Source organism: Pimephales promelas, chromosome 7 (assembly GCF_988280905.1).
Source record: "Pimephales promelas chromosome 7, fPimPro1.hap1.1, whole genome shotgun sequence".
Taxonomy (NCBI): domain Eukaryota; kingdom Metazoa; phylum Chordata; class Actinopteri; order Cypriniformes; family Leuciscidae; genus Pimephales; species Pimephales promelas.
Genome location: NC_142775.1, coordinates 12,178,342 through 12,193,278, shown reverse-complemented (window position 1 = coordinate 12,193,278; position 14,937 = coordinate 12,178,342). Strand labels below are relative to the sequence as shown.

Sequence of the window (14,937 nt, the reverse complement as noted above, 5' to 3'; positions counted from 1 at the left end):
TACTATGGCAGTTAATGGGGCCTATCAACTCTTTGGTTGCATATTCTTCAAAATATTATCTTTTTTGTTCAGCAGAATAAATACATACAGGTTTGGAACAACTTGAGAGCGAGTAAATGATGACAGAATTAACTATAGGCTATCTTTAATATTCTGAACCTGTGTCATGCAATGATCACAAATCCAGTTATTTTGTAAAAAATATGAGGAAAAGACCACAATATGAGCAAAGGTAAAGACTACATGTCAATTCTTAAATATTTTTGGATTACAGTCAAGGCCACTTTGAACTCTCATTGCAGAGTTGCATGAACATTCTTCAAATAATCTCCTTTCATGCACCATGGATCATATAACGATGTACGCTTTGAAACAACACAAGAATGAGTAAATAATGACAGAATTCTCATCTTCATCAATGTAAAGTATTATTACATATTATTAACAATTTTCTTTTATTCTGATCTGAACCAGTGTCATGCAATGGTCATGAAACCAGATGAATCCTTTTAAGGCCCTTTACTCTGCAAAAACGGGACTTTCTGTACCTTAACCACAAAGCCTTCCTCTACCCAACTTTTTTTTCTTTATACTTTCCCCTGTGGGACATAACTGTCTGCTACAGCAACTGAAGATAAACCTCATTGGCACTTGTTGAGTGCAAGGAGCAAAAATGCAGCAAAACTAAAGGTTGATGGTGAAAAGAAATGCACTCTTTCATGGGGAATGAGGTTGGGATCCTTCCTAGAAACCAAAATGACAGCATCTGCATTAGTCAGATGCTTGCTGACTCCATGCAAGCGTAAGTGACAGGGTCTGAGCCTGGCGTGGGAGTGCCTGTCAGGAAAAGCCGCTGTTGTCTCTGCATCCTAGAGAAATGAGAGAGCAGCCGCCTGCTGTGTCTACGCCCACCACAAAAATCCCCCTTCCATTTCAAAGGGCGAAGACTGCACAGAGATGACATTTTCATCTGGTCTCCTCTAGATTTTGGTTTAACGTTTTTCTTCCCACTGCTTATCTTTGTGTTTGCAACAAAACTAGGACTAGACATTTTAAAAATGCATGCTTTGCATTGCTGATAGACAATGGATTTTCACGTTATCTATTTAGCTCGATTGTGACGGTAATAACATTTCCACCAATTTTTCTAGTTGTGATAACTTTAAATTGTTATTTTTTTTTTAAAGAAAGATTTTAAAGATCATTTCAGACAGACAATAACATGCATTAGACCTGAGAAACATGTAGGCTATATTCACTACACTTGATTTACTTTTTAAGGTTCTATTCATTTCCATGATAACAGAACAAATTGCAGTCAGTACTGTATCCTACAATGCAATGTGTAACCTTCTTCCAGTTCCAGTGATGAATAAGTGTATCTTAGCATTTTTAAACAAGTTAAATATAAATTGGCTACATTTAAAATGTGATAATTTCTTAAATGATAACATAACTTGCTGAATTCAACATGCAACGTGAGGAGGTCATGTGACAGCAATGCGAAAACATACTAAACAGTTGCATTACATAATGCATAATTTTCCTTTAAACATTTGTAAATTGAAATAAAGTTTTATATATTATATAATATAATATATAACTATACCTATATATTCAAAATATCAAACTATAAAATAGTTTAATACAATAAAATAGTACATATGTGTCACTGGTGTTTAGTTTCAAACCTTTGACTGCGGAGTAAGGCCTGACTAATCGAACACTAAACTCCCAAATGGACTTTAGCATAGAATCCATTAAGAATATGAAATGTGCTTTTTTGTGTATTCAACGACTTGTTTGTTTTATACATAGAAATGAAAGCCTCTATATTTGATAAGTAATTAAAATATCGGGACCCGACCCATCATCCACTCTGAATCGGTTAGTCTGGTCTGGGTTACACGAATCCCACCGAATTTGAAACCAAAAACATTAGCTTAGCTCATGTTAGCTTAGCGGATTAAATTATTAACCTGCTGTGTCCTTCAAATCCATCCATTGAGTCTCCACAAAACATGGGGAAGTTAGCTGCTTTTATATCCGTTTTAACTCTATTGTGTGCTTACGGGCAAAGTGCAGTGGGAAACTCAGTGGGAAGAGGATATTCATATGCAGGTAAACAAAACTTTTGCTAAACAAACAGCGGCACAAACTTTCAGCACTAACATTACAAAACTAACGCAATTACATTGTGATTGTAACTATTGGATTTTGAATGTGATAAAAGCTCAGAATACAGTTAAACCACTCTTTTTATATTGTGAGCTGGACACAAATGATACGGTTAAAATGGTGAGTTCTGTTGTTTAAAGTTTTTACTATGTAAGATCCATTAAACATAATCAAATTGTTTGTTTATTATTAACTGGTTTGTCTGCATGGCATGCATCTGTAATGTTAATCTTACCTCGGTCCTTCTTACCTTTTCTTATCTTGCCTTAAAGTCACCATGAAATCTAAATAGACAATTCTTGTTTTTAATGGAATATTACAGTAACGTTATTTGTTATAAATAATTTAACCATACAAATCTTTTTTTTTTTTTTAAATGTATGTGCCCTTGTAATATTTAATCAAAATAACTTCCTCTTCCAACCACATATCCTCTCTGATGACGTGTTTACTGGCGCGAGGGCAGGACAACCTGTCACTCACATGAGATTGCAGCAATAAACCACAAATATATAATCAATTGGCTTCCACTACTTCCTGAACTTCAGCCAGCTCCTTGTTTCCTGTCTGCCATTATTGGACAAACCGATTAATCCAGGTGTGTCTGACCTCAGTTGTCACAACAACAATAATCAGGCACACCTGAATTAATCAAGTTTGTCTAATAATGGCAGACAGGAAACAAGTACCTGGATGAAGTTCAGGAAGTATTGCAGCTGTGCATAAAGCCAATTCTAGATGGACTGGTGCCTTGTCCAAATACACACACTTGTGGTCTTGGTCACTTGAGAGTGTGTGCGACAGGAAGTAAGTGCGCAAGACTGTCGCGTGTCTTAAAAATGCCAAATTGGAGTGCCCTTAATGCACACTAAACCAAGGCTGTTCAAGACTAGCCTAAGCGTATCCTATCATGCATTAAGTTCTGGAACTCATGTGCTCTCAAATCGCGAGATGTCAAGTAAAAAACATTTCACTGGATTGTAATTTAAATTAATTACATGCATACAATTTGCTTGTAAAACCATAAAGTATTGCACATTTTATTGGTGCATATTAAGTATTTTATGTATACAGTTTTTTTTACTTAATTAGAAGTACCACAATTTTAAATTTGTTTTTTTTGTTAGTTACATAGCGACTACTGAACAGACATCTAGAAGTTTATTTTAAAATGCAAAGTATTTAAAATATAATAAATAAAAGCTCTGTAAACACTTGCATTTTTTGCAAGACTATTATGTCCTATCGTATCGAGTAATCAAAAGTTTTACACACACTTGCAGTCTTTATGCCTACTTGAACACTTGGGCCTAATAGAGGAAATATGTCATGCAAGTAGACAAGTGATCAAGTGCAAAGATCGCAAGTGTGGGTATTTGGACAAGCCAAAAACCGAGAAGCTGCTCACTGCAGAGCAAATGGGTGAAGCTTACAGGACGTCTAGCTCCTCCTACTTAGACGTCCAGGGAGGAGCGAATGTAATTTGGGCCTAATGTGTGGAGCTAGAATACACACCCACACCCTAACCCTACCCATAACTCTATCGCTCCAAGTCCCGTCCTACATTTTTTCTTGTTGTTTGAGAAGCCATTTCACTTGGATGTACATCACAATAGTGAAGAAGACAGTCACACATTTCATACTGACTATAAGGTCTGAAATCTCTGATACTTATTTTTCACTGGCTTATGATCAGGAACCATTCATTCACTCTCTGTTTCATGCAGCAAGCTTGTGAGGCTATATTTTCAGACCCTGTAGTCCCAACAGCTTCTTATTGAGAATGAGGAGTTGACGTCATTTTACAGTGCCCCTCCCCTTTCCGCCATGTTGGTAGGATTCCCACGACAAAACAGTATTGATTACGTGTGTTTTTAGCTCAGTCAGTAGTAGAGGAGTTTCTCGCAATACCGCACTGTTTTACCATGCCTGGAAGTAACTGCTGCGTTAAAAACCGATAAAAACCCTGGTAACCGATAGCATGTCCTACCACCATCATGGCTGACCGGCTCAGACCCCGCCCAAATAGGCACATGATTCCTCATTCTCATTAGCGTCTATTATTTTCCTTCACTGTGCCCAGTTTGTCTCCACGGAAAAAAACAATGTGGGGAAAATTTATGAATTAAATGTCAATAATTAGCACAATAATTTCAATTGATATTTTTATATTAGGGTTTATTTGGAATAATTCTTTTGCCCTCACTTAGTGTCATGTGCTATTTATATACCCATGAAATCCACATGATCAAATACACAATATTGCTTGTTAAAACCAAGTAAAAAACTGTTTGAATATGATTTGTTAATCTAATTGTAATCTTTTCATCACCAGATTCTATAAAATAGTGCTTTTGCAGATTTTCCAAATATGAGTTTTGACGTGACTTTTACATTTGACTGCCAGACAGTAGCAACACATGATCTTATAGCTCAAGAACTTAATCTTTGAAAAACTATTCATATAAAGTAAAATAACAGTAACAAACGTGTCTTTTTTTTAACATTGCAATATAAAATATGGTGATTTTTTCCTAGGTCAGGGATTTGAACCCCTTTGACCTAAGAAAATGTATTTTAAAATTAATTTTTCAACAATTTAGCAAAACATTTGTATGTTCATGGTTCTCTGATGTTGGTTAATAGTCACATGATGTGCAAGTAAACAATATATTTAATCTATTTTGGTAAGTGCTTTATTTTGATGATGTCCATTTATAAATCGAGTAATTACTACTGGATAGAAGTAACCACACATGAACATGTCAGGTTTTTGTTACGTGAGGATTTTGCAATTGCATTAGTGCAGTGATTAGGATGAATTTAGTCTGTGGGCAGAAGCATGTAGTCCGTGTTCTTTTCTGGGACGCTTTTGTATTGGTTTAGACATAAAGAAGAAGAAAATAGTTGGCGGGGATTGTTAAATTAAAGCAGAGGAGTAATTCTGATCCTTTCCTGATTCTGACAGATTGCACCTATGTGAAAGGAGACAGTGCCCACGAGTATTCTGGGAGTCGATGCTTCTGTTACAGCTCTGGTACAGTAATCAAATGGAAGGACATCTGTTCCACCTTCAAGGTAATTTATCACATCCTACTGTGGCTGTGCTTATTTTTTTTGGGGTTAGCTCCCACTTTAAATTGAATACTGACAAGGCACATGTTGTTCAAAGGTAAATGTGACAAGTGAAGAGGACGTCTTTATTGTGTTCCCGATGGAGACACAAAATTGCAACCATCCGGATGATGCTCTCACTGTTACTAAGTGCTTTGTTGAACACTATTGGCCATCCACTATCCAAAGAGAGAAGTCTTTGGACATTCCTCTGGTTGATGAAGATGTCTGCTTCATGACCAAATCGGCTAGAAGCAATACTGTGTACACACTGCATGTCTCCAAAAAACGTGAGCATCACACTCTTTATTCTCATACTGTGTACTTGGGCACTGGATCATGATTGTTTATTTTATATTACAGGGTTAAATGGAATGTGCCTTCTGCTTTTTGTGTGTGGGTTGGCACTGTTTTATAGAGCGGGAAACATATGCAGGTAAGTGGCAATTTAGGTCTAGTTTAGATGTTCCCATCTAAAGAAATTCTATAGTAGAATGTCTTTTATGCTTCCGCTCCTTCATGAGAGATACGGGACTGCTGCGTCGCGACCTTATCGACATAAGGGAGAATAAATAATGACAGAATTTTCGTTTGTGGTTGAAATGTATTAATCTGTCGCAATCTTCATGGTTTCCAGGAGCTCACTGTTTTTCTACACAGCTGGAGTTTCATTGGGAGTCATCGCCATATTTGTCCTCCTGACACTTCTCCTCCGAAACGTCATACCAAAGGTGTGCAATGCTATGCATGATCATCATAATACACTCACCAATCACATGTATCCTCACCAATCAAACATGTTTGATGAGTAGTATGAGTTTAAAGTCGGCATGAAATGAAAGTTGAGATTGTCATTTTTTTCCTTGTTGTGACGTATATCCGAGTGAAACGGCTTCTGAAATTGATTTGATTAATGGCAATTGCTTGATTTCATCCTTTGGGAATTGATTGGATCATTGGAGGTTGGCGTTGCAAACAAAATGGAGGAAGATTTGAATGCCGGTGTGGTGAAGAGATGAGTCCCACTGAAGAGATGAGAGACCCCGTTTTCACTGTTTCCAATTTTGAAAGCCAATTGGTAATTCCATAGCAACCTGTTGCCGTGTTAGGCCTTTAATAGCTGTGGAATCTGACCGAGTACATTATCTCTGAAACATTAAAAAGCTCACGCTACCCCAAAATATAGAAATGTTTCACGCAAACAGGTGACATTCAACATTCAAGTGCCAGTGTTTAGATATTGTCTTTTGGTCAAGTTTCTTGAAACTTTCAAAGAATCACTTTGAGGCTCATAAAAATAAATATTTCTCCAAAAATGCTTAATAAATTACACAAAACTAGCAGCAAAAGTAGAATCTAGAAATCGGTGTGCAAATAGCTAAATTCCCCACTGCCGCTCACCACTGATTCTTTATTGTTTATAGATTTGAATTTGAGTTCAGAGCGGGGAGTCTCAGCTGTGGGTTGTATTTCCAATCCTCTTCCCTTGTTGCTGAGCTCCCCGTCTCTTATGATATGGTTAATTTGGGAGTTGTTTGAGTTATAATAAATACATAATTTTGGATTATGTCTTTCTTTGTCGATCTTTTATGTTGTGGTCCCTGAATCCTAGACCCATATTTTGTGGGACCGTAACATAAATGGGAGAGACCCCATTACTGTGCGTTCGCCCCATTACTGAGGGTGGCATGGCGAGAGTGGCGAGGAGAGTTGAAATCAGTTCAACTTTATGGTAATAATAAGCAATGACGTGGTTTGGCGGCAACCAACCGGAACGTGGAAGTCCTCCGTTTGAGAGAGTTTCAGAGAACGCAGTCCTGTAAATTTTAGTTCCAACCACATTAGTTCCCAAGCAAAATAGATCATTTTTAATTTGATAAGTGGGCGCGCAACACTATTTATAGGCAAGATTTTCGTGCTAGAACACTTTTTCAGCGGGAATGCAAATTATAATGGCACTTAACCATGAACACAAAATCCACACCACACAAATGGCTTTTAATTTGTTTATTTCATTAGCAAACATGTCACTATAATTTTTAAGTTCTTTCCATCGATCAGTTTTCTGCAGAAATAACAATTGACATGCTTGTTTGCTTTGCGGCCCCTTTAAATACAGTTTTAAAAAAGATCACGCGTTCGATCTACGTCAGAGCATCAGATCGTCTACAAATATTTCCACGGCGTCGCTGGCAGGGCGGCGCCAGCGAGAGCGAATTTTGCCGCTCTCGTCGGCGGCAGTGTGAACGTACGGTTAGTATGCCAGTAGTATGCCTGATCTAAATCTGTTCTTGCGAATGCGATAACTTTGCTGTTTTGGCGTTATGTGTAGCTGGAATGCTAAATCCCACAGCTATGTGCAAGATAAGATCAAAAATAAAAGATAAAAGCAGCTTGTTGCCATCAAGGAGTACATTTATTTGTATAGCGATTTTCGTAGGAAGAAAAGGCCGCAAAATTTAAAAATACTACTTTTATTGTGTCACGAAGAGTTTTTCAGTCGAGAGCTTTAAACATATAAGTTAAAAGACATTAATGCCTCGTTATAACGTAGCTCAAACGCCTTCTGTAACCAGGCACTAAAGCGATTACCCATCAAACTAGCTTTGAACAGAGAATGTCTAATTGAAGAGAATTGGCACTGGCTGGTTACTTCCGGGTTCTGGACTGGCTGCAGTAACGCATCTCTGTCCATGCGGGGGCGCTCGCGGTGGAGTGCAGAATGAATGGGAGTCAATGGGGTTTCATACCCAGAAATCCACTTTTCTCAGGTTGTAATTTTTTGTCAAGTAATTTGAAAGTTGCATTCAAAGGGGAGGGCTAACATAATACACTCAGCTGAAAATGGCATTTTTAAGTTGTTCTAAAAATCCGTTCAAAACTGTGATGACGTCACACAATAGCTGAATGCTAGCGTGTTCCGGCCAACAACGGCCTAACCTGTAAGAAATCAAAAGGACATAAGTACTCGTTCATTCGACTTTTAGCCTATAATCTATATTGAACTTGCGGAATCAACAATAAAATCTATGTTGATTTAACGACAAGCAGGTGAAAAAGACACATTTAGCCGTTTAGCCCCATAGACTCCCATTCATTATGGACTCGCTCGTGATCACCTCCAGTGGAATTCTAATGGAACTGCAACCAGGATTATACACAACGGGGCTAATAGGAAGTGCCAAGGCTCTCCGTTAGACGGGCTCTGCTTTGAACCAATCGGATTGCTTGGGTCCTAATCTGGGACCCATCTCTTCAGTGAGATTCCACACTGGCAGTCTGAGAGGCGGTTTTACAGATTACAGCCACACCCTCATCAGCTCTGGCCGCACCCTTTCGGCATTGCACGTGACCGAAAGAAAAGAGAGGTCGGGAGGGAAGGGTCATGTATTTGAGTAAAGATTATAGGGTACATGAATTTTAAAAAAATAATGACGTGCACAGATAAATCATTTATAATAAACACTATAATATTACATATAAAAAGAAGGTTTGTCAGATTTGATTTCATGCCGACTTTAAGCCTGTCAATGCTGGTATCGTCTCTGCTGATGAGTTTAAAGATAAAGGGAGGTGGAGGAGACTCACTCCTCAACACATACAGCCGTAGGCATGTACATAAGGTTTTATGTATGAATCAGGGTTGTGCAATCAATTACAGATTGATTGACAGCTTGCAGGTTCACATTCACTAATGCTCTGCTCTCCCCCCCCCAGCGAGGGCTGTTCCTGGTATTGTTGGGTGCTGGCTCCAGTCTGTCCTACATCGGGATCCAGAGGGTGTTAAACGAATGGGAAGACATTGTGACTGAGCACTGGATAGAATTACTGGGTAACTAGGCAACCTTTCTCTGTTACAAGCCATCTTGCCCTGTTTTCCTTTGCAATCATCTCATCAACCAATTAGATCAGACAGTAAGCCTTCGCTAATGTTAATAAATGGTCTTTCAAATGTACCTTTTGTGCAGTTTTGCGCGTCAGTCGAGTGCCTCGTGTTGTCTCTTAATTTTCTTGCCGTGTTCTTTATACAATAGGATAATTACTGTACATGTCATTTAGGCAGATTATCCTTCTACACACTCTCGCTGCATATTTCATCAGCTGAAGCACACATGCCTGAATCACATAGTAACAGTCTAGAGCAGATCGAGATTCACCTTTTGTATCGTATATCTTGGCTCCGTTAGTGTTGTAATTTGAGGGCCAAGTATTTTGAATGCTGAAATGACTGCCTCTTGACTGCTCAATAGATTCTATTCTCCGCCAAATCAATTTCCCTCTTCAAGCACTCGCAGTATGTAAATGCATCAGTGTTTTTGAATGCGAGAACTACAGGCATATTAAGATTAAGGGAAAGAAGCTGCCGTGCTGCTGGAACATTGATTTCTATGCCTGAAACAAAAAGGCTCTGGGAGGATTACAGCCCAAGTGTGTGTCTGTTTTCTGGCCCTTTTATTTTCTCTATTCACTGATAACATGAAAAGCGTAGTTCACTCAAATATTTGCATTTTGTAATTTTACTCATCATGTTGTTCCAAAGCCATGACTTTCTTATCGTCTTTTTTTTTATGATTTCATACTATGAAAGTGAATGGGAACTGGGTTTGTCAAGCTCCAGAAAAATCGTACGAATTGTCAAAATGACCATGCAAACACTTGTTTGTTATTTTATTGATAAATGACTACAAAAATGGCGCATTGACACAATTTATCAACATTTTCCCCAAACCCTATTATTTTGGGGTTTAATTGATTCATTTTTTTATTTTAGTTGAAGTGATTGTTTGCATATAATGTCTTGAACTTCACATAAAGCTTTCTTATAGTTTGAGAAGGCTTTGAATGAAAAAATCATAATCAAATGGACAATTTTTTTATACATTTTTTTATTTATTTATTTTTTTCTATTTTTCTTACTATTTTTTTGGGGGGGAGCTTAACAGATCTAGTCCATATCACCCCCCCCCCCCCCCCTCATTATCTAGAAAATATGGACAGGATTTTTTCAAAAAGTTGTTTTTAATAATAAAAATGTCGATTACTTCAAAAAAAAGTCACTACCCTACCATGCACGATTTTTTTTAAAGAAATTATACTTTTATTCAGCAGGTATGCATCAAAAGTGACAGTAAAGAAATGTATAATGTTTTTTTTTTAAAAACTATTTATCATAGAATTCTGAAATCATATATCACAGTGTTCACCCCCAAAAATGTACTTTATTATTTTTTTTATCAAAAAAATTTGGTGGGCATACAAGGCTTCTTTCAAAAAACATTGCAAAATTTACCTACCCCAATGGTAGTGTAGGTTAGGAATCACTTTAGGCTGAGTAAAATGTAACTTAGTAAATTAATATAACCAGTATTGTTACATTACATTTCACCATTGTTCTTTTGTTTGTATGCTGGATTATTCAGCAATTTGTTGCAGCATTAGCCCGTAATGTTTGCATTCAGTGAGTGAAGGCTCGGCAGATACACCACGACATCCACTGTTATTGATGCAAGTGAAGGCTTGTCTTAAAGGAGTAGTTTACCCAAAAGTGAATGAACGTCAAAAGATGTGACATTGAGTTGTTTCAACGTGTATAGATCTATTGTGACTGTTGTAATTAAGTGTGCTTTGTACGTAGTATTACTGTTGCTTAATGGGCTGTTTATGAATGAGGCAAGCTCAGACAGGCTGCTTCTGTACGCTTCAGATTGGGTATGCTTTTTTTTATGTTACCTTACATGCGTAAAACACCCCACTCCTTTATGTAGCATGTATATGCACATACGCAAGAAGGTCAATTAATGCCAAGCTAGACATTTAAAAATGAATTTATTATTATTTTCTTTTTTTTTCTCTTTGTCTGCAGTATATGTGCTCATATCAGGCTTATTTAGCTTTGCTGTATGCTATAAGCATGGCCCCATCACCAACAAACACACCCTCAACTTTATGACCTACTGTATGCAAGTAGTAGCCATGGTGTTGCTTTACTATGGGATCACATTCCCCCCTGCCTACTACGTACTGATTGCTGTCCTGTTGTGCTTGAAGATTCTGCCCTTGGTCTGGAGCCTTCTAGTGTGGATTTGCAAGTAAGGAAACCACCACAAACTGTACTCAATTTCTAAGTGAAACAGGATATTCAGTGAGATATAAATATATATATGTTTATATTTTTTTTTATTCCAACAACACTTTAGTTTAGTCCAATTCTCACTATTACCATAACTAGTTGCTTATTAGCATGCATATTACTAGGATATTGGCTATTAGTACTTATAAAGTACATATAAATGCCTTATTCTGCATGACCGTATTCTACATGCCTTAATCCCATACTAACTATAAATCAACAGTGATTATAAGTTTATTGAAGCAAAAGTCATAGTTAAAGGAGTAGTTCACTTTAAAAAATAATGATAATGATAATTTACTCACCCCCATGTCATCCAAGATGTCCACGTCTTTCTTTCTTCAGTCGAAAAGAAATTAAGGTTTTTGATGAAAACATTCCAGGATTTTTCTCCATATAATGGACTTCACTGGTAACCAAACGGTTCAAGGTCCAAATGAGAGTTTCAGTGCAAACTGCAAACTGTTCAAAGGGCTTTAAACGATTACAGACAATGAATAAGGGTCGTATCAAGTGAAACGGTCGCTCATTTAAAAAATAAATAACAAAGTTTAAGTTTATAAGCTCAAATGCTCGCCTTGCTCTGTTCTGTGATGCGCGTTCGCGACTCTCCTGTTCGAACTCGTCCATCAAAATGAACGGATCTTTTTTCGAGTCAATTTGTTCATTTCATTCGTTGAATCAACCAAATGACACGAAAACAGATTCGTTCATTTTGATAAACGACTTCAAACAGGAGAGTCACGAACGCGCACCACAGAACAGAGCAAGGCGAGCATTTGAGCTTATAAAACTTAAACTTTGTTATTTTATTTTTTTTAATGAGCGATCGTTTCGCTTGATAAGACTCTTATTCATCGCCTGGAATCGTTTAAAGCCCTTTGAACAGTTTTCAGTTTGCTCTGAAACTGTCTTTTTGACCTTGAACCGTTTGGTTCCCATTGAAGTCCATTATATGGAGAAAAATCCTGGAATGTTTTCATCAAAAACCTTAATTTCTTTTCGACTGAAGAAAGAATGACATGGCTATCTTGGATGACATCAATTATCAGCAGAAGTTTTTTTTTTTAAAGTGTAATAGTGAGAATTGGACTGTAATCTGAAGAGTGTCTATAGTCCCCAGCCAAATAGCAAAGATTTAAATGCAAAGCTACTTTACAGAAACTCACTTTCTGTAAAGTTTCTTTACAGAAACTCACATCACTTTTTGTTTATCAGCTGTTGACTCTTTAATACTGGTTATATTATTTACCACCTTTGTATATTTAATATGTATTTGAAATCTATTTTTGTGCACAATGGTGTATGGTAATTTGGAGGTCATTAAGTCTAAAATAGAAGGTGAAAGCTAATCATATGATGAAATTTAATTTTAAACAGGTGAAGTATGAAATCCTAAATATTCATATTTATGAACTTCTGCCTTCAGGCTCTTCTGCTCATTCATAAGTTTGTTCCGGAGGAAGAAACGGTCCACTATCAGACTACTGACGGAGGAGGAGTACAGAGAGCAGGGAGAGACTTACACCAGAGCCTCCCTGGATGAACTACGAGAGCACTGTAACAAGCCTGGCTTTCCTGCATGGGACACTGTGTTGAGGCTCAGATCACCGCAGAAGTAATTAAACATCTGTAATCATCAAAATGAGCATGTTTGAAAGGGACATATACCGCAATGGTGAACAGGATTTTTGACATTCACAGTACAAAGTTCCTTACTCGGTTTAATTCATGTTTACTGAAAAATTGTGTCATTTTTTTAAGTGTGGTTATTTGAGTGAAGGAGAAAAATGCTATTTGGCCCTTTAGTCCTAACCGGTTGTTCTCGTCTCTTTCAGGTTTGCCGAGTTTCTGAGCAATGGGAGCCACATCATTCAAGAGGAGCTTCAGAGTCATGAGAATCAGTACGGGCTTGGTGGGGCGTACTATGAGAACGTGCTCTTTAACAGCAGCTCCAGCGACACCCAGTCGCAGAGGGAAGGCGCAGAGGACAGTAGCGAGGACGAGCCGGTGAGAAACGGTCCTGCAACCCTAAATAATATCCCCAGTCCTGCTGTATACGCCCCAGCCGTCTGCCCATATCCCCCTGCCACCTACACCCCTCAGCCAGAACCCATGGATCCAGAAGACCAGGATTTCTTTTGAAATTGGGCTGCAATCCGTATGAAGAGTGATTTTTATGTTCATTTTAAAAAGACATTTTGAATTGCACAATATTGTTTGGAAGGAATTACTCTTAAGGAACATTAGTAAGTCCATGGAGATTTTAAAATAGTCGCTCTCTCTCGTTTGTTTGTTTAAATGATCTCTTTTAGGCAGCGTGGGCTGTTACTATATTTTTTAAGCAGTGTGTATTCTCATACCCAAGTGATGCAGAGCTGGGAATAACACTGTATTGTACATACTGTATGTTAATAGATGGTGGAAATCATCAGGACATCATTGCAGTCACACATACAGTATAACGGCAGCATGTGTAATTTTAAGGAAATAGTGCCCTCTAGTGTTAGTTAAAGAAACAGGTCACCTAAATATGCTAATTCCTTTGTGGAAAAAAAGAGGATGTTTAGCTGAATCTCCAAGTTGCTCTTGATCGTGTAGTTAAATTAAATAGGGATTTCTGCTTTACAAAAGCTCCTAATCCAACACCAAAGCATCTACATTTGTTGTGTATCAATATGATAGAATATCATAGTCATACTACACTATAGCAGCCAGAACGGATTATAATTGAATAACAACAAGTGTCTCGGAACTTTGCGTTTTTTTCTTCTTTCCACTATTCACATTTGTTAACGCATAAATGTGTTCTGTGTGGCCATTATGGAGCCATTCACTCAGGACTTTTTTCAACGATTTTTCATTGTTTTTTGTGCGTAAACAGGGTGTAGACAAGAGAAATGTGTTTTACCTAAAGTTGCCTTTGTGTCTTTTAATAGTCTTGACAAAAGTGATGTGATAACTCCACTGCCATGCGTCTCGCGTCATTCATACAGTTTTTTTTTTTTTTTTTTCTCGCTGGGTTTCTATGTAAATTTGCTAGACCAACAGGGTTTAAATACGAAATTATGCCTTCAGAAGGATAGTTTATTATGTGGAATAATTTTATGGTCCTTTTTTCCCCCCAAAAAATCTCACAGAATTAATACAGATATTATGTTTCGGTGTTTCGGCTTTTGCTCAAAATTCATTTTGAGTTCTCCTAAGGTCCCTTGTAAAAGGTTTGTTTTTTTGCTGGGGTAATGAATTGGTATTACAAGTTTATGCAATTTTTCACTGTTTGCAAAAACATGGTATATATATATATATATATTCTATCACAATTAGAGGCTTTGTTGAATTTTCATTTTTGAGTGACCCATCCTTCTAAAATGAATCAACTCAAAGTAGATGGTCTGCATCTATCCATACAGGTGTAAATATATATTGTCCTGCCATTTCAAATTTTTTTCTTTTTATGGAACTTTTATCTGAAGAGTATGTTTTTATAAACATTTCACTTATAATTGTTACCA

The 14,937-nt window shown here is 37.4% G+C and overlaps 1 protein-coding gene across 1 annotated transcript; it reads left to right on the top strand.

Moving 5' to 3' along the window:
* Nucleotides 1-1,893: 1,893 nt before the first annotated feature.
* On the top strand, nucleotides 1,894-13,708 carry nemp2 (nuclear envelope integral membrane protein 2). The gene is made up of 9 exons (XM_039669312.2): nucleotides 1,894-2,121; nucleotides 5,147-5,256; nucleotides 5,351-5,582; nucleotides 5,656-5,728; nucleotides 5,930-6,023; nucleotides 9,010-9,124; nucleotides 11,156-11,381; nucleotides 12,852-13,040; nucleotides 13,261-13,708. The coding sequence occupies exons 1-9, from the start codon at nucleotides 2,022-2,024 to the stop codon at nucleotides 13,565-13,567; spliced, it is 1,446 nt and encodes a 481-aa protein (XP_039525246.2). The 5' UTR covers nucleotides 1,894-2,021; the 3' UTR covers nucleotides 13,568-13,708.
* The last annotated feature ends 1,229 nt before the right edge of the window (nucleotides 13,709-14,937 follow it).

Coding starts and splice junctions, on each gene's coding strand:
- nemp2 (XM_039669312.2), top strand. CDS start 2,022: ATGGGGAAGTTAGCTGCTTTTATATCCGTTTTAACTCTATTGTGTGCT. Junction 6,024..9,009: donor TCCGAAACGTCATACCAAAG/GTGTGCAATGCT, acceptor TCCCCCCCCCAG/CGAGGGCTGTTCCTGGTATT. Junction 9,125..11,155: donor GCACTGGATAGAATTACTGG/GTAACTAGGCAA, acceptor CTTTGTCTGCAG/TATATGTGCTCATATCAGGC.